The sequence below is a fragment of the Sus scrofa genome, chromosome 3 (genome assembly GCF_000003025.6).
Source record: "Sus scrofa isolate TJ Tabasco breed Duroc chromosome 3, Sscrofa11.1, whole genome shotgun sequence".
Taxonomy (NCBI): domain Eukaryota; kingdom Metazoa; phylum Chordata; class Mammalia; order Artiodactyla; family Suidae; genus Sus; species Sus scrofa.
The window spans coordinates 42,559,527-42,577,357 of NC_010445.4; the positions used below are offsets into that span (position 1 = coordinate 42,559,527).

Sequence of the window (17,831 nt, forward strand, 5' to 3'; positions counted from 1 at the left end):
TGAATTACTTCACCTAGTATGATCATCTCTAGTTGCAACCATATTGCTGAAAATACAGCCTTTAATTCTTAAAGTAAGCTCTGTGCTCCTTTCACTCTCTTCTTCTGAGACTCTGATATTGCTCCATTTGATAGTATTCTTAGGGAACTTTGCTTTGCCTTCATTGTTTTTGCTTTGTGCTCCTATGATTTGATGAGTTCAAATGATCTAGCTTGAGTTTTTCAGGCTAGTTATTAAATTTTTCAGCTTTAAAATTTCTGTTGGCTCTTTTTTATAGTTTCTATTTATTAATTGATACTCTTATTTAGTTCATGCATCAATTCTGATTTCATTTAGTTTTTTGTGTTGTTTTTTAGTTCATTGAGCATCTATATGACAGGTGTTTAATATTTTTTGTAGGTTGCTCATAGATCTATGTTTCTTGTTTTTTCTTTTTTCTTTCTTTCTTTTTTTTGGGGGGTTGCTGCATGTGTGGCACGTGGAAGTTCCCAGGCTAGAGGTCAAATCAGAGCCGCAGCTGCCAGCCTATATCACAGACACAGCAATGCCAGATTGGAGCTGCGTCTTTGACTTATACTGCAGCTCACAGCAATGCAAGATCCTTAATGCACTGAGCAGAGCCAGGGATTGAACCTGCATCTGCATGGATATTAGTCAGTTTCATTTCTGCTGAGCCACAGTGAGAGTTTCATAGGTCTATGTTTCTTAATGGTTGATTTCTGAAATTTTATTTTGTTCCTGTAATTGATCTATGTTTTCTTGTTTCTTTGTAATTTTTTGCTGGAATTTGGACATCTGAAAACCAACCACCTCTCCAGTCTTTGCATGCTGACTTTGTGCAGGGAGAACCTTCACCAATCAGGCTGAAAGTTCTGAGACCCATAAACTATGTCTGATCTCTTGCTCCCCTGGCATCTGCCTGCAGCACATCAGCTCTAATGTCCGGCTTGCCTCTGCTTTAAGTGGCTGTCAGGCTCTGGTGCTGGTCATGACAACACTCCAAGTCAGGCAAGACAGAAACCAGTCCCTCAGGCAGCTCCCAGACAAGGCAGAACATTGGATGCAAAATTCCAGCCTTTGTTTCCATCCAGAGGAAGGAGCCCCAGTAGAGGAAAGGATTCCTCCCAGTCATGCTGTGCTGCATGGGGGAGAAGTGCAAAAGACTGTGCCAAACATACCAGATTTCCTACTCTACTGCTAGACTCTCTTCTTGGTTTTACAGTGGCTTGGAAGCTGTAGCCTCTCAGCTGGTATCCAGAGTTTTCACAGAGGTATTCTTGTTGCTGTATGGTTGCTAGCTCCATGTCTCTGTGGGAGAAGGAGGGCCTATAGCTTTATAATCTGTCACTCCACAATATACATGGAGTTTGTTTGTTTGCTTTTTTTCTTTAGGGCCACACCTGTGGCATCTGGAAGCTCCCAGACTGCGGGTCAAATTGGAGCTGTAGCTGCCAGCCTGCACCACAGCCACAGCAACACAGGATCTGAGCCGTGTTTGCAACCTACACCACAGCTCACAGCAACACCAAATCCTTAACTCACTGAGTGAGGCCAGGGATCAAACCAAGTCCTCATGGATCCTAGTCTGGTTCGTTACCACTGAGCCACAACGGGAACTCCCTGCAACATATTTTGATTTGACTATTGCAGCTGCTCTGTAATCAAAGCCCCAGGAGGACAGAATTTTCTCTGGGCTGCAGAAGCTTTGGAGGTAATGGTGGAAACTGTTATGCCTTCTCCAGAAGTTTCCCTGGAAATCCTGTCTCTGAGAACTGAGCCCCACATTCCAGTCTCAGCAGCCTCCTCTGGCCCCTCAGGGCCCCTGATAAAGCAGGTATCCATTGTTAGAGACTGCTTCTCCAAAGCTCATCTTCCCCAGGTGAGCTGTTGCTCTTTTCTTTGCAGTGCTCTAAGCCTCAGAAGCTGCTCCACATTGCCCAGGAGCTCCTGCACACCGAGGAGACCTACGTGAAACGGCTGCATCTGCTAGACCAGGTAGCCCTCTTGGCTTGAGACCTGCCTGTGTCCACTTCCAGAGTTTCAGTGATCAGTCTCAGAGGCAAACTTTCTATCTTAGCACTAGCTAGGCCTTGCAATTGGAGTATGACTGTTATGAATACTAAAACTCAGGCAAATTTAAGTCTCCTCAAGAAATTCTTAGTTTTTGCTTTCAGAACTCATGACTCTGGGGCAAAGGTCATGTCCAATTACCTTGGATTTTTCTCTTCCTGGCAGTTAAATTATCTGAGCATGTAAATGGCCTCTGGACTCTTCCTGCCTAAGTAGTTGGGACAGTGGGTGGCACTCTCCTTGCTCACTTGGCAACTTGGGGTTAATAAGCACAGGAAGTAAAACCCCAACAGAAACTGGTGCTGTTTCTGTTTGTAGCTCACAAAGCACAGAAAGGAAATTAGGACCATCCATTCCCCAGAAGAGGTGGATGAAAGAAAGATGCAATGTCCCTGTCTAGAGGGGACCGTCCCCGCCTCACCCCCAATTCTTAGCCATAAGTGAGCTTGCTTTAAGACCATAAGTTTCTTGGAGCTGCACTGATGAAGTGGGAGGTTCATCAAGAAAACACTGGGAGCTGTGTTTTCTTGATGAAAAGAAAGAGGCAGCCTCTCTCCAGCTCCTATACCTGCAGCAGAAGCATGATTATAACTATATCTGCAGTGATGCGCACCAAGTGACCACTGTGCGGGCTTCTCTGTGCCCAGGTTTTCTGCACCCAGCTGACAGAAGCAGGGATCCCTTCAGAAGTTACCACAGGCATCTTCTCTAACATCTCCTCCATCTACCGCTTCCACGGGCAGTTCCTCCTGCCTGAGCTGCAGACACGGATCACAACTGAGTGGTAAGTGCAGCGCATGGTGCGGAGAGGCAGAGGGGCCGGTATCTCCCAGGCAGTTTCTTTCCAATGCCGTTGGTGGTTAAGGGTCATGGTGATTCTGTTGTGGGGTTTTGTTGAATTCTCCCTGCCAATCAGCCTCTAAATACAGGGTCTGCATGCCCCAAAGCCAGGAAGCACCTGGGGGCAGGGGAGGGCTGTCTCATAGTGCCCTGGGCTCTCTTTCTGCAGGGTCCTGGGTCAGTCCTGACCCCACAGCCTCTCAGTGTCTCCAAGTCTTGGCTTCTTCATTTGCAAATTAAAGGGGCTTTAATACCTGGTCAGAGCTTTGTGGGATTTAAATGAAGTTTGAGGAGTTCCCAGCGTGGCTCAGTGTTTAACGAATCCGACTAGGGACCATGAGGTTTTGTGTTTGATCCCTGGCCTCGCTCAGTGGGTTAAGGTTCCGGTGTTGCCATGAGCTGTGGTATAGGTTGCAGATGCAGCTTGGATCCTGAGTTGCTGTGGCTCTGGCATAGGCCAGTGGCTACAGCTCCGATTAGACCTCTAGCCTGAGAACCTCCATATGCCTCAGGTGCAGCCCCAGAAAATTAAATAAATAAATAAATAAATAAATAAATAAAGTCTGACATTTATAAACACTACACAAAGAATAGAGCATACTTGTCGGTTTATCTTCCCTCCTAGGATATAATGCGCCTTTGCTTTAAAAAAATGAGAAGCTTTTCTCCCTCAACAGTGTCCCTGTGTGTCCATCCCTCTGCTGCTTCTATTCACTCATAGCAGAGGAACAGCTCAGCTGCAAGAAATGGTAATAAAACCTCACAGGCATGGCCGCCAGCTTGCCATTCCTCATCTATGTGCTCCCCTCTCTGTTGTGGGTGCTACTGCAGCTTTGCTTTGGTGGCTCTATCTCCCCTCTTCGCTGGCCTGGCTTGAGCCAGTGTGCAGTTCTCCCATGGTGTCCCCAAGAGCCCATTCTCTAAGCTGCAGCCTCACCAGGGAGAGCACAGAGACTGGGGGGTGGGGGGCATAATTGGGGGGTGTCCCTGCCCCTGCAAGGCTCAGTGAGAGTCCAGGTAAATTTGTCATCTTTAGAAGGACACTCTCCATCTGCAGAGCAGGTTATACTCTGTCCCTAAGGCCAATGGGTTGAAGCTCAGGGCTGGCTTGGCCTTCCTAGTAACATTGCTGAGGATGACTTTGTGCGTACACTTTTTTGATGATTTCTTTAGGATAACTCTCCCACAGTTCTAAGGTTAAAGATTATTAACGTATTTTATGCTTTTTGAGCTTTATTTCCAAATCTTTGTCCAAACCAGTCATTATTACACAGTACTGCTTTCCCATAACTTTGCCAGAGTTGATTCTTTCTCTCTCTCTTTTTTAATGGCCCTACCTGTGGCATATGGAACTTCTCAGGCCAGGGACTGAATCCAGGCCACAGCTGCAGCAATGCCAGATCCTTAACCCACTGTGCTGGGCATCGAACCCACACTTCTGCAGCGACCTAAGCCACTGCAGTCTGATTCTTAACCCACTGTGCCACAGTGGGAACTCCTTGGTTCTCTGATAACTGTGGCTTCTCACTGGAGTGGTTCCATTACTGCTAACAACTTCTGGGGTTTTGGCTGTTGTTATTGTTACTGTTTTTGGCTGAGCCCACTGCATGCGGAAGCACCTGGGCCAGGGATTGAACCTGTACCACAGCAATAACCCATGCCGCAGCAGTGACAACGCCACATCCTTAACCTGTGAGCCACCAGGGAACTCCACACCCCCTGCTTTTGTTCACAGAGCAATGTTTCTGTGACTGCACTGTTTAAGTACTTTACACGACCCTTTCACTGACCTCCAGCTAACACTCTATTTCCCCATCCTACCTGACATAGAGGGTGACCAGCGTGCCCACATCACACAGGGCTGGGAGCAGACCACTGCCCCATAGCCCCCCAGTGAAGTCCCTGTCCTACCTTCGCCCTCTGCTGAAGCTATTTGTCTGATGATCTCACTCCCCCACGAAGGGACACCAACCCCCGGCTTGGAGATATCCTGCAGAAGCTGGCCCCGTTCCTCAAGATGTATGGCGAGTATGTCAAGAACTTTGACCGGGCTGTGGAGCTGGTGAGCACCTGGACCCAGCGCTCACCACTGTTTAAAGACATCGTTCAAGGCATCCAGGTAGGGCAGCCCCACCTCGGCTTCATGGACACAGTGCTGGGTTTGTGTTTCAATGTGGAGAAAATCAGTAAAATTGGGAGATATGTCCAGATGCTCTACTGAGTCTTTGATCCTTAAAAGAACTCCACGAGACAAGCCATTGTTCTCATTTCACGGGTGAGGAAATTGTGGCTCAAAGAGGGTGTGCAATCTGTGTCGTCACAGTGATTTGCTAGAATCTGGATCATTAATGCAAGCACTTAGGAAAATCTTGCATAAATCTTTTCTTTCTCTTTTTTGCAAAGAGCCCGTTCACACCTCAGGTTGCTGTTGCCTATTGCCATGTTGCTCTTCTTGATTCATTAGGTTTTTATGCGTTAAGAATGTCAGCTATTGGAGTTCCCATCGTGACTTAGGCAGTTAACGAACCTAACTAGCATCCATGAGGACGCGGTTTCTATCCCCGGCCTTGCTCAGCTGGTTAAGAATCCAGCATTGCCATGAGCTGTGGTGAAGGTCGCAGACAAGGCTCAGATCCTGCGTTGCTGTGGCTCTGGTGTAGGCCGGCGGCTACAGCTCCAATTGGACCCCTAGCCTGGGAACCTCTATATGCCAAGTGTGTGGCCCTAAAAAGCAAAAAACATGTCAGCTGTTAACTGTCAGATGCGTTGCAAATTATTTTTCCCCATTGATGTTTCATTGTTTCACTTTATGATGTTGTTTTCTATACAAAATTTTGGGGGTTTAATTAGCCTCATTCACCAATTTTAAATACAGTAATTAAAAAAAAATCTTTGAAGTCTGTACCACATGCACATCCATGCACACATGTAGTACATACACACATGCACATGTGTACATACATGTGTTTCAACACGTGCATAAGTGCATCTACATTCCATAAGTGTATCCTGGAGAGTTAATGGGCACTGAGCCCCCCTCTCTGCTGAGGATTTGGAGGGCCAGGCCAGATTTGGGGTGGCCCCTTGATAACTTTCTGTGTTTTCCTCAGATCCCACTGTAATCAGGTCCTGCTGTAATCATGATTTCTTTCTTTTTTTTTTTTTTTTTTGTCTTTTTGCTATTTCTTTGGGCCGCTCCCGCGGCATATGGAGGTTCCCAGGCTAGGGGTCTAATCGGAGCTGTAGCCACCGGCCTACGCCAGAGCCACAGCAATGCGGGATCCGAGCCGCATCTGCAACCTACACCACAGCTCATGGCAACGCGGGATCGTCAACCCACTAAGCAAGGGCAGGGATCAAACCCGCAACCTCATGGTTCCTAGTCGGATTCGTTAACCACTGCGCCACGATGGGAACTCCCTGTAATCATGATTTCTTAGTGTACAGTCCTAGATCTCCTGCATCTCTCAGCATCCTCAGCCCTTCCCAGAGAGGAAGCTCTGATGCTATCTGAGTGTCTTCTTCTCCCTTCTGCCCGCGCCCCTGCACCCGCAGCCCCTCACTTACATCTGGGCCTTCCCAGCTGTCCCCAGGGACAGCCCCCAGTGAGGATGTGTATCCAAACGCCAGCACTAGTCTAGAGCTGGCCTGCCTAGGGGTCGGCTCCCTACTCCCTTGTTCAGCCTCCCCAAGCCTCCATTTCCTCTACTGTAAGATGTGGTCAGCAGGCTGCCTCCTGGGGGCTGTAGAGGCTGGAAGCAGGGGGTGGTCCTGGGACCCATGCTACCTCTGTCTCCCCACAGAAGCAGGAGATGTGTGGAAATCTGACTCTGCAGCACCACATGCTGGAGCCTGTGCAGAGGGTCCCCCGCTACGAGCTGCTGCTCAAGGACTATCTAAAGAGGCTCCCAGAGGATGCCCCGGACTGGAAGGATGCAGAGAGTGAGCCAGGCCAGCCACAGGCTGAGGGGCTCCTGGGTGGTGGGAACTGGGGCCCTTGCTGAAAACCCACATCTGGAGAGACAGAGGAAGCAAGTCAGAGGCAGAAAGAGAGAAGCAGACAAAGAGACTGAGATAGACAGAGAGAGAAGAAAGCTCCAAGTGCCCCTTAAACAAGGCACAGCTACTGAGGGTAGCTGAGTGTGAGGGAAAAATGCCCCTGCCCCCATTGCAGCGTAGGGGGTGGATGGTGGTCCTGTGGAGAGGGCTGCTAAGTGCTGGCAGAGCTTAGGACCCAAGGAAGACCCTGTAGGGCTGGCAGGGCTGCTCCTGGCTTGTTGGCAGCAGCTGGTGAGCAGCATGCGGCAGGGTGTGCACAGGAGAGCAGAAGGCCAGCCTTGCAGACCCCCCAGCAAGTGGGATGGATCTGCAGGGCTGCACCCCACCCCCACCCTGGGCCAGGCCTCATGAGCAGCCTAGTACCACCATGGGAAAGGGTGGGAGCAGGGCAGAACCTGGCACCCAGCCTCCCAGGGCCATAGCCTATGTGGAGCCCCTAGGCTCACTGCAGCTTGACCCTGTCTTCCTCCTGCAGGGTCTTTGGAGCTCATCTCCACCGCTGCCAACCACTCCAATGCTGCCATTCGGAAAATGGTGAGTCTGGGGGCTCCTGGAAGATGCCCAGGGACCAGCAGTTTGGGGCAGGGAGAGCACAGGGTGGGCCAGGCCTCATCAGCATGCATGCTCACCCATCTGGCCGCCAGGAAGAAGAGGCTCTACTGACAGCTGGATGGGCCTGCCTCTTACCAGCTTGGTGATTGCTGGTAAGGTATTCAGCACTCTGTGCCTCAGTTTCCCCATCTGTAAAATAAGGTCACTGACAGAACCTATCTAATGGGGCTCTTAGTCTTAACTCCCAGTGTTAGCATCATTCATTTCATTGTTCATTCATTCACTGAAGCTCTGTCTTCATTAGTGGGGGCTGCTATAGCAATGCATGGTGGACCGGGCAGCTTCAACAGCAGACATTTACTCTTACTGTTCCGGAGGCTGGGAGTCCAAGGTCAAGGTGCTGGCAGATTTGATCCCTGGTGTGCAGACAGCCACCTTCCTGCTGTGTCCTCACATGGCAAAGAGAGAGAGCAAGCTCTCTGGTGTCTCTTTTATCAGGGCTCTAACCTCATCATGACAAACATATCCTCGCCCCTTCTCCCTTTCCCTCCCCCATGACATGACCTCCTCTGCACTGAATCACCCACCAAAGGCCCCACCTCCAAATATGGCCTGAAGGTGGAGGAGACAGCTTCCCCCCTTGTAGATTTAACACCTCCAGGTAATGGGGTCTGCGGATGGGAAGGTCTCCTAGCCTATATCAGTGCCCTTTGAACCAGGTGGCCCTGCCTCACAGGCCCTTGTTTGGCCCCACACTGCCTGCACATGGTGTAAGAATTTCTAAATCCTTGCCCAGAATTAAAGTTCAGAGCATTTCACAGGAGCATTCAAATTCCTGGCTTTACTGGAAAACCTGGAAAGCCCCAGGCCCACACTACAACCTGGGACAAGGTGAGGCACCGCCTCCATGGGCCAGCTCTCCAGGCTACCACAGTCCCCACCCAGCCCTGGTTCTCTCAATCCTGAGACCTATTTACTTTCCCAAGGCCACTGTTGTTTTTCGAGAAGAAAAAGAAAGTGAAATATTTCTTTGACCCCACATCTCTTAAAAGTGAGAAAGGAGACAGGCCGCTTGTTTGGGGACAGCTCTTGCCATGGGTGGGCCACATCCTGGGTCCTCCTTACCTGCCTGTCCCAGGTTTGGGTCTAGAGCCCCCAGACCAGATGGGCCGCTGTGGGGCACCCATGACACCCTAAACAGGTGACATTTCATTCTAGGTCTTTTTTATCTGCCTCCCCCTTTCATTATTCCCTAAGACTACATCTAATGAAGGAGAAAGAGCTCCTTCGTGGAAGTCCAAGGTCCTGAGCTCACACACGGCCTGTGGACCTTTGGGGGCCCCCATGGCCTACATCTCTGAGGTGCATAGACAAGTCTCCGGGGGTGAAGCTCACACACAGCCTGTGGACCTTTGGGGGCCCCCATGGCCTACATCTCTGAGGGGCATGGACGAGGCCCTGGGTGTGGACACCTGTTCCACTGTAGCATGCCCATGTGTGACAGTTCTCTCTCCAAGTCTGGAGAGTCCTCTGTGACAGGCAGGGGGCTCTAGTCAGGGCTGGGGCAAGGTCTGTCATCAGTGTGTGCTCATGGGAGCCTCCTCATGCTCCCAACCCCTCAGCCTGGACCACCACACCAGCCTCCCCACTTCCAGTCTCCTTGGCTGCTTTTTTTTTTTTTTTTTTTTAATCTTTTAGGTCCACACCCTCAGCACATGGAGGTTCTCATGGGTCTAATCGGAGCTGCAGCCGCTGGCCTACACCAGAGCCACAGCAATGCTGGATCTGAGCCGCGTCTGCGATCTACGCCACAGCTCACGGCAACGCTGGATCCTTAACCCACTGAGCGAGGCCAGGGATCCAACCCTGCAACCTCATGGTTCCAAGTCGGATTCATTTCCTCTGCACCAGGGAACTCCCTCCTTGGCTTCTGATCCACACTTCTCCACCCAGGGCTTTCTATGAGTCACTTATTTTGTCACTCCCTATTCAAAACCCTCCTGGCCTGCCGCTGCCTCCCAGGTACACACAAGCTCTCCTACATGCCCACTGCACACCCAGCCCCCCAGTACACAAGCCCCCTCTGCGGCCCTGCCTTGTCTGCTCCCCTCACCCTCCGTGCTGGCGCCCCCTCCTGCTCTCATGCCCACATCTACTACCTGTGTCCACACCAGAAGGGCCAGCCAAATCAGCCTTGTCCCAGGGGCCTGCAGGCTAAGATGTGTCAGGTTCAGGGGCAGTGGCTGCTGCAGCATGGTGGAACCCAGCTCCCTGTTGCTGGGCAGAGGTTCCTGCAGGCTCAGCTCTGACTTCTGCTGTGTTCACTCCTTCCTTCCTGGCTCAGGCCCTAGTCCTGGCAGCAACTGGTCAAGATCTGTGGCCTCTCAGCTTAGAGCTAGAGCAACGAGCTGCCTACTCTCTTCCCTCACACCCCAGGGGTGTTGGTTGGCCATTCAACCACCACCCAACCAGTCTCGAGGCCAGAGGGAGATGACGTGCAGATAGGCACAGGTCTGGTCCCATGATGCTCTGGGCCCTCTGATGGTGGAGCAGGAAACCAGGTTAAGGCTACCATAAGAGCAGATGACTGTCCAGGGCAAAAGCTGCAGCTGCCCAACATGTCTCCTCTGACCTGATGCCCATCGCTGCTCCCCCAGAGAAGGAGCTGGAGTGCAGTGTGCGAGCTGCAAAGGCTAGTCCCAGTTCTCTAGCTGAACCATCTCCAGCAACTCACCTGATCTCTCTGTGCCCCAGTTTCTTTGTAAAATTGAAGATAATAATGGCACCCACCTCATAGGATCAGTGCTAGAATTAAATGAGCTGATACCTGCATTGTGTAGAACAGGGTCGGGCACATAGCAATGGTGTTAGCAGTTATTATTACTTATTATTCTCTGCAAAGGGCAGTGACCGTCTTTAGGGTCACCCTGCGTTTTCCCTCCCACCTTATTGTCAGCAGGCTGTGATCCCTTCCTGGTTCTGGACCACACTTGCAGAGCAGGGTTCCACTCACCTCTGGGTTCCCTCCAGTCCATGTGGCTGCACAGTTGCCTGAGCCCCAGTCTCTCGTTCTCTCGTAGGAGAAAATGCACAAGCTCTTGGAGGTGTACGAGAGACTGGGTGGGGAGGAAGACATCGTCAACCCTGCAAATGAGCTGATCAAGGAGGGCCACATCCAGAAGCTGTCAGCCAAGAATGGCACGGCTCAGGACAGGCACCTCTTCCTGGTGAGCCCACCGCCCCACCCCCACCCCAGTCCAGCCACACCCAGCCCAGCCTGCCCAGCAGCGGAGCTACTCCCCTGCCACGCCAAGCTCAGCCCAGGTGCAGAGCCTGGCCCCACTCAGTGGCGGAGCCACACCCTCGCCCAACCTAGGTCCAACCAGCTGCAGAGCCACGCCCCCAGCCCAGCAAACGCCACACCCACAGTCAGCCCAGCCCCACCTAGCCACCCCCACCCCCCCGCCGCCCCGCCCTGCTAGAGCCACGCCCCACCTCCTCCCTGGGCTGCTGTGTGGGATCCAGCTCCCCTCGCTCCGGGCCTGCCCATCCTGTGCTTATCGCAGTTCAACAGCATGATCCTTTACTGTGTGCCCAAACTGCGGCTCATGGGCCAGAAGTTCAGTGTCCGGGAGAAGATGGACATTTCCGGTCTCCAGGTGGGTGAGCCCCTCCCACTCAGTCTGGTCCCTTGGGGGAGAACAGAACAGCTGTGGGGACACTAGGCTCTAGCTGCTAAAGCCTCACTGCTGTGCACCTGGTCGCCTGTGGCTTCTCTGAGCCTTGGTTCTGTCTGTGACCCCAGCAAGGGGGGAACATCTCTGAGGGTGCCTTGGCCTGATATCCTAGGCAGAGTGGGCAGAATCCCCTGTCCCTCTACTTGGCCTACCTGCCAGGGCACGGCTGGCCTCGTGTTCAAAGGATGGACAGTGCCAGGACCTAGGCCATCTCCTGTCCCCTGTGAAGTCTGCCCTCAGGGCCCCATTTCCAGACCCCCAGGGAAGCTTGGGGTGAATGCAGATGAGGTGCCTGTTCTGCCTTGTTTCTGGTGCTCGCTCTCCTGCTCTCTCCTCTTCTGCACCAATTTGGAACCCAGATGAGGTTCTACTGTCACCTGAGCCCAAGGTCCAGATGACCCCTTGTCCTTGATGTCCCTGTTCCCTGAGCCCGTCTGAGTCACCAGTGCTATGGGACTTCTGGAGCTGGAATCAGTCTTTGAATTAACAGGCACTTCAAAAATACTGGCTAAATCAAAGGATCTAATCATTCTAAAAAGTGAAGATTTGCATTAGTGATGCAGAAAAAACTCCTTCTGCTGTGGTCAGCCTCTGCACCACATCCAGCCCAGGGCAGTAGGAGTGGGTGTCAAAGGCGATGAGGCTTGACTCCCCCTTGCAGAAGCCTGCAGACTTGAGGTACCTGCTCACAGGGCCTCAGAACCCCCTGCAGAGTTGTGGAGATCCTCCTGGCTCTTCCCTGAAGATTCCCATCCTCATGTCAGGAGTGCCTATGGGTACCTTTGTAGGGAAAGACACTGGCACTGACTTCCTGGGAAGCCAGGCACCTTCCCTGCAGACCCTCTGGGTCAGCTCTGCTGCCTTCTCAGAGAAAGATCTCCAACTCTAAGGGTATGAGTCCAAAGTTCAGAGTCTGCTCTGTGACCCACTGTTTTCATTTTGTCCTTGGTTGGATGTCTTTAGGTGCAGGATAGCATCAAGCCAAATTCAGCCCACACGTTCATCATAACCGGAAAGAAAAGGTCCCTGGAGCTACAAACTCGGTAGGCTCTGCTGCCTCAGTGTTTGCCGCCGCGTGAATGTGCTAGACCTGAAATTTTATTTTATTTTATTTTTATTTTTTATTATTATTTTTTTGTCTTTTTGTCTTTTCTAAGGCTGCTCCCGTGGCATATGGAGGTTTCCAGGCTAGGGGTCTAACCGGAGCTGTAGCCACCGGCCTACACCACAGCCACAGCAACGTGGGATCCAAGCCGCATCTGCAACCTACACCGCAGCTGACGGCAATGCCGGATCCTTAACCCACTGAGCAAGGCCAGGGATCGAACCTGCAACCTCATGGTTCCTAGTTGGATTCGCTAACCACTGAGCCACGACGGGAACTCCTAGACCTGAAATTTTAGTGAGTGGTTTGCTTTTCTAAACTGGATAACCTTTTGGTGTGTTTTTATTTATCCATCTTACTCATTTATGGTTTTAAATATAGCACTACTAAGGAGAAGTCAGTGAAAATTAAGCCTCTGCCCACTTCCTATTCCCCAACCTCAGCAGAGGTTTGTTTGTTTGTTTGTTTTGTTTTGCTTTTGAGAGCCGCACCCTTGGCATATGGAAGTTCCCATGCTTGGGCTCGAATCATTGCATCAGAGCTGCAGCTGCCAGCCTACACCACAGTCGTAGCAATGCCATATCTAAGCTGCATCTGCGACCTACACCACAGGCACGGCAATGCCAGATCCTTAACCCACTGAGCAAGGCCAGGAATTGAACCCAAAACCTCATGGTTCCTGGTCGGATTCGTTTCTGCTGTGACACAATGGAAATTCCTCAGCAGACATGCTTAACCATCTCTACAGAATCCTTCCAGAATTTCTGTGCTCATATATATGTCTTTCTTTTTCAAATCACAGCTGACCGTTTTTCATGTAATCTGTTCTGCATCCTGCTTTTTTCACTTAGTTTATCAGAAATCATCCAATATATGAGCTCCATTTTCTAAAGCAACACAGTTTTCCATTGTGATCACTGACAGGCACCTAGGCTCCTCTGGATCTCTCTTGCAAATGGTGCTGCAAGCAGTGTTCATGAATCAGGTTTTGTACATATGTGTTGTTATGTCCGTCTGATAGATGCTAGCCAAAGGGTAGCATGGCTGCTTTAAATTTTGGTGGCTATTGTCACACTACACTGTAAGATGGTGCCAGGCTCTCACTCTGACTTGTGGCAGTATTTGGGAGAGCCTCTCACTTCCACCCATGATGTGAGATCTTTTCAGTGATATGCCGTGGCCCAGAGAGGTATTGATTTACACCACTGCAGAGGGCTTTGCTGCACAAGAACTTGAACTTGACCACACCCAGCCACACCTGACCCCACATGAACCCACGTGGCCACACCTAACTCTCCCTGGCCACACTTGACCTCACCTGGCTTCATCTGGTGATCCTGGCCACAGTGTTCAGAGCTTTTGGGGTCCTTTCATCCAGGCCTTGAGTTGCATTTCCAGGCAGTGAGCTGCTCAAGCATGTGCTACCAGGCTAAGAGAAGTCTGGCAGGTTATTGCCTGTATCCAGGACCAAATTAATAAAATACTCTTTTGACTTTTACAGGACGGAAGAGGAGAAGAAAGAATGGATTCAGGTGTGAAGCTCCTAGAGTTTTAAGTAACTAAGTGACCAAATTGGTTTTTGTTTTGTTTTGTTTTGTTTTTGTTTGTTTGTTTGTTTGTTTTGTCTTTTCTAGGGCCGCTTACATGGCATGTGGAGGTTCCCAGGCTAGGGGTCTAATGGGAGCTGCAGCTGCCGGCCTATGCCAGAGCCACAACAATGCGGGGTCTGGGCCGAGTCTGCAACCTACACCACAGCTCACAGCAACGCCAGATCCTTAACCCACCAAGCGAGGCCAGGGATCGAACCCACAACCTCATGTTTCCTAGTCCAACTTGTTTCCGCTGCTCCACGATGGGACCTCCCCAAATGACCAAATTCTTGAGCAGTATGGCCATTTCCTGTTGGAGCAGGGGATGGGATGGCCCCATGTCCCCCCAGCTACTGCCCACCCATCTAAGCCACCTTGAAGTGATGGAGTGACTGAATTTGTAACCACCTTCAGATGTCACAAACCTCTCAATCCATTCTCTTATTTGGGGGCTCCCCAGGAAATAACTAAACATAAAGGCCTAGAAGTGGGCATGCTGGGGGGGTGCCCTCATCCTGGGGGAGGATCTCCACTATCTGGCAGCTCCAAAGGGGGGCCCATGTTGCCCTCCTCTCCAAGGCTGGCAGGAGCAGTAGGTCTTGCAGGACAAGCAATTTGACTTTCAGGACCAAGCCTGCACTTCCAGAGACAGGCCAGGCAATGCCCTGGGACAGCCAGAGCAGGCTCAGCTCAGAACCGGCCATGGTGGGAACAGGGCCGGAGGACCAAGGCAGAGCAGGGGCCAAGGCAGTGACAGATCACCATCAGGCCAAACACCAACCACTCCCAAGATTCATAGAGCAGAAATGTGAGTGAGAGGGAAAATAAGGGAAAATTCATACAGAGATTAGATGGGAATGCCGATGCAGGAAATGGAAATGTGGCCTCCGATCCATATTAAACGTTCCCAGAGAGCATCTGCCCCTAGCTCAGAGTGGAGCACTACACACGGGAGGGCCCCAGGACCCATGGGGATTGGGGTGTGGGGACCTGGTCCACCGCTGGTCAGATCCCAGAGCCTCATTTCCTCATCTCAGAACGGGGCTCTTGCCAACACGTGAGGCTATCGGTCAGGGGAAATGCAGTGACTGCAGGACTCTGCCCTCGCCCTTCTGGAAGCCTCTCTGAGGACTCTTGTTCTTTGTGGTTCTGTTTGAGGTCATTGAGGCCACCATCGAGAAGCACAAGCAGAACAGCCAGACCTTCAAGGCCTTCAGTGGCTCCTTTGGCCAGGACGAGGACTCCTCCTTCACTGCAGACCCACCTGTGAGTGCCAGTGCCCCTGAGGGGTGACCCAGGGCTGAAACCATCCCTTGGGGGTCACCTTGGGCCTTGGCTTCACCCTCTGTCTGGGCACAACCAAATATGACTTCACAGTGAGGCGCCCTCACTCCACACCCCCATCAGGGACATCCCTGAAGCTGAGGGATGCTCAGCCCAGCCTGGCCAGCAGCCCCAAGTCCTAGGCACCAGGCCTGCTTGTCCCTCCTGTGACCATACCAGTTATCCACATGTTATTTTGTTATCCATTTAATATTGGCTTCAAGTCTCCTTTTTGTCTGCTTTCTGGACCATTTCAGAAGAAAACTTTGTCACTCCCAGGCAGGGAAAATACTGTCCCCTACCTTGAACAGAGATGACCTGGAAATAGAAATTCGCCCCCAAACCTGCTGTTAAAGTCGGTGCAGAGGCAGAGCTTGACCATAGAAGGCAGCGTGCAGAGCTCTCCAGAGGAGGCCTGAGAAGGAGCTAAAACCCAGGGCCACCTCACTGTGGTGTGGTATAGCGGGCCAGGCCCAGTGAGCCTCGCAGGGCTTCACACCTGCCCGTCCCCCACTCTGAGCTGGGAAATGAAAACTCTCCTGAGATGCCTCCAGGTTACCTGCCAGGCCAGGGAGGAGCAGATTCCCAAAGTCACAGCAAATACTAGGCCCCAACAGTCTTTCTCCTGACCCTGTGGTCAGACAGAAGGAATGGGTGTGCTCACAACCCCGCACTGGAGGTCAGCATGTGGCCGTGGAACCTCTACTCATGCCAGCTGTGTCTGTCCCTTCCAGATGGTGAACACCAGCTCCGAGGTGCCAGCAGTGGTAGCCAGCGGTGGAGGGGGTGCTGCAGGGGTGAGTGACCCCCAGCTGTTAGCAGGGGTGGGAGGGGGAAGGTAGGCTCAGACCAGGATGACCTGAGGGTGAAGGTTTAGGGGTCAGCCCCCCTACCCCCGTACCTGGGTCCTCACAGTGGTGACCTCTGGGGCAAGCCTGCTGGAATCCATGATGTCAATGGGCAGGTGGAGGTCACAGAGCTGCCTTTTTCTGAAGATGTGTGCTCTTTACCATGGGTAAAATATACCTGGACAAAATATGGATCACGGCAGTGCCCAGCCCTCAGGAGGCTCAGTCATTCAAAGAAGAAAGCTTAGCCTCATGCACTGGGCAGGGGGCCTGCAGTGGTGCTATCGAGGAAGGCTTCTCAGAGGTGGCATCTGACCAATCTGTCAGGCCCAGGAGGTTGCAGGAAGGGTCTCGCTGCAAACCCAGGAGGGGGTGGTGTCTAAGACCCTAACCCCAAGCCTGCCCACTTTCTCTCTGCCTCTGGGCAGTGTGGGTGGGGAAGGCGTGGCCTGGGGTCAGAGAGCCTATGGTCATGTCCCCATCCAGACAGGGCCAGGTCATGGGACTATGCCGAGTCCCTCCTGTTCTGTCAGTGTGGGAGATAAAGTAGGAGGACAAATGTGTGCACCTAGCATGCCTGAGTATCCAGTACAGGGCGCGTCATTACTAACCACTGGGTCTAATAGTTGTGAGGTCTGATGACAGTTGTAACCCTAGACTCCCGGGAAGGTGTTGCACCTGCATCCTGAGAGGGGCTCCTCCCAGGCACCCTCGCTTTGCTCTGTCCCTTAGCTTCCTGGGCTCAGGAGGAACAGGTGGAGCCTGAGCCCAGTACCCCCCACCAAAAAGGACTTTGAGCCTGAAGGGGAACTTCTCCTGTGAGTTGACGCCACCCCCACATTCTTGCCCCGTGCTGCCTCTCCTTCCCGCCCCCCCCCCCTTCTGTCACACCCTTCATCAGGGCCAATGTCCCCTTGGTGGCAGGCACTCCCCAATTGGACGACAGAGTCTGCCTGAATTTAACACCAAATCCTGGAGCTCCTCCTTTTCCACTATAAGGGTCACCCCGCTGGTCACCACAGCCATTCTGGGTTGGTGGTTATTAAGGTCACCCATTTTAGGAAGATGAAATGGGCTTGATGGGTGAGGGGACCTGGCTTCTGGCTCCAAACCTCGTGTGGAACTTGGCCTTCCTGGGCAGGCTGTGAGAGGGACAGCTTTCTAGCTGGCTATGGGGAGTGGGTGCTCCTGTCCTGACTTAGATTTCTGGAAAGAAGAATTAGTCTCCTCCTCCCACACCATCTGTGCTCCTAAATAGCATAGAGCCCCTAAGGGGGCTCCAGAACAAATGTGGCTGGATACCCCCATCCCCTGCTCCATTATAAGAGCAGAAACTTTGCCATGTCACCACACGGCCCTTGACCAGATGTGTTTCTAGGGCCTGTTGGGGTTCAGGGACCAAGTGAGAGAAGGGAATACTTTTGAGTGGCCCTGCTGCCACACGGTGGTGCTACAGGAGCAGAAGGCAGCCTGTTCTAATGCATGTGAACCAAAGTCAGGAAATCTGAAAGCAGCGCAGGCAGCAGAGGTGAGGTGGTCTTGTCATAGCCCCGCAAATTCTCCAAGGAGTTTCCTGCATCGTGGCTCTGTCTGGCCTTGTCTTCCTTCCCGGCCTCCCTCCCTCACCATGCCCCGGCCTCCCTTACTTGGCACTGCCCCAGGGCCTTTGCACCTGCTGTGCAGAAGACCTCACTTATATCTACTCTGC

At 52.0% G+C, this 17,831-nt stretch overlaps 1 protein-coding gene across 3 annotated transcripts in view; it reads left to right on the plus strand.

Moving 5' to 3' along the window:
• FGD3 (FYVE, RhoGEF and PH domain containing 3) overlaps positions 1-17,831 on the plus strand; it is a 130,514-nt gene that overhangs the window by 102,455 nt on the left and 10,228 nt on the right. For all 3 annotated transcript variants that reach the window (XM_021088137.1, XM_021088134.1, XM_021088136.1), the window contains 11 exons: positions 1,906-1,995; positions 2,718-2,854; positions 4,873-5,029; positions 6,714-6,852; positions 7,445-7,503; positions 10,602-10,748; positions 11,088-11,180; positions 12,222-12,301; positions 13,865-13,895; positions 15,111-15,218; positions 16,010-16,072. In XM_021088137.1, coding sequence (XP_020943796.1) covers positions 1,906-1,995; positions 2,718-2,854; positions 4,873-5,029; positions 6,714-6,852; positions 7,445-7,503; positions 10,602-10,748; positions 11,088-11,180; positions 12,222-12,301; positions 13,865-13,895; positions 15,111-15,218; positions 16,010-16,072 — 1,104 coding nt within the window. The remainder of the gene's footprint in view (positions 1-1,905; positions 1,996-2,717; positions 2,855-4,872; positions 5,030-6,713; positions 6,853-7,444; positions 7,504-10,601; positions 10,749-11,087; positions 11,181-12,221; positions 12,302-13,864; positions 13,896-15,110; positions 15,219-16,009; positions 16,073-17,831) is intronic.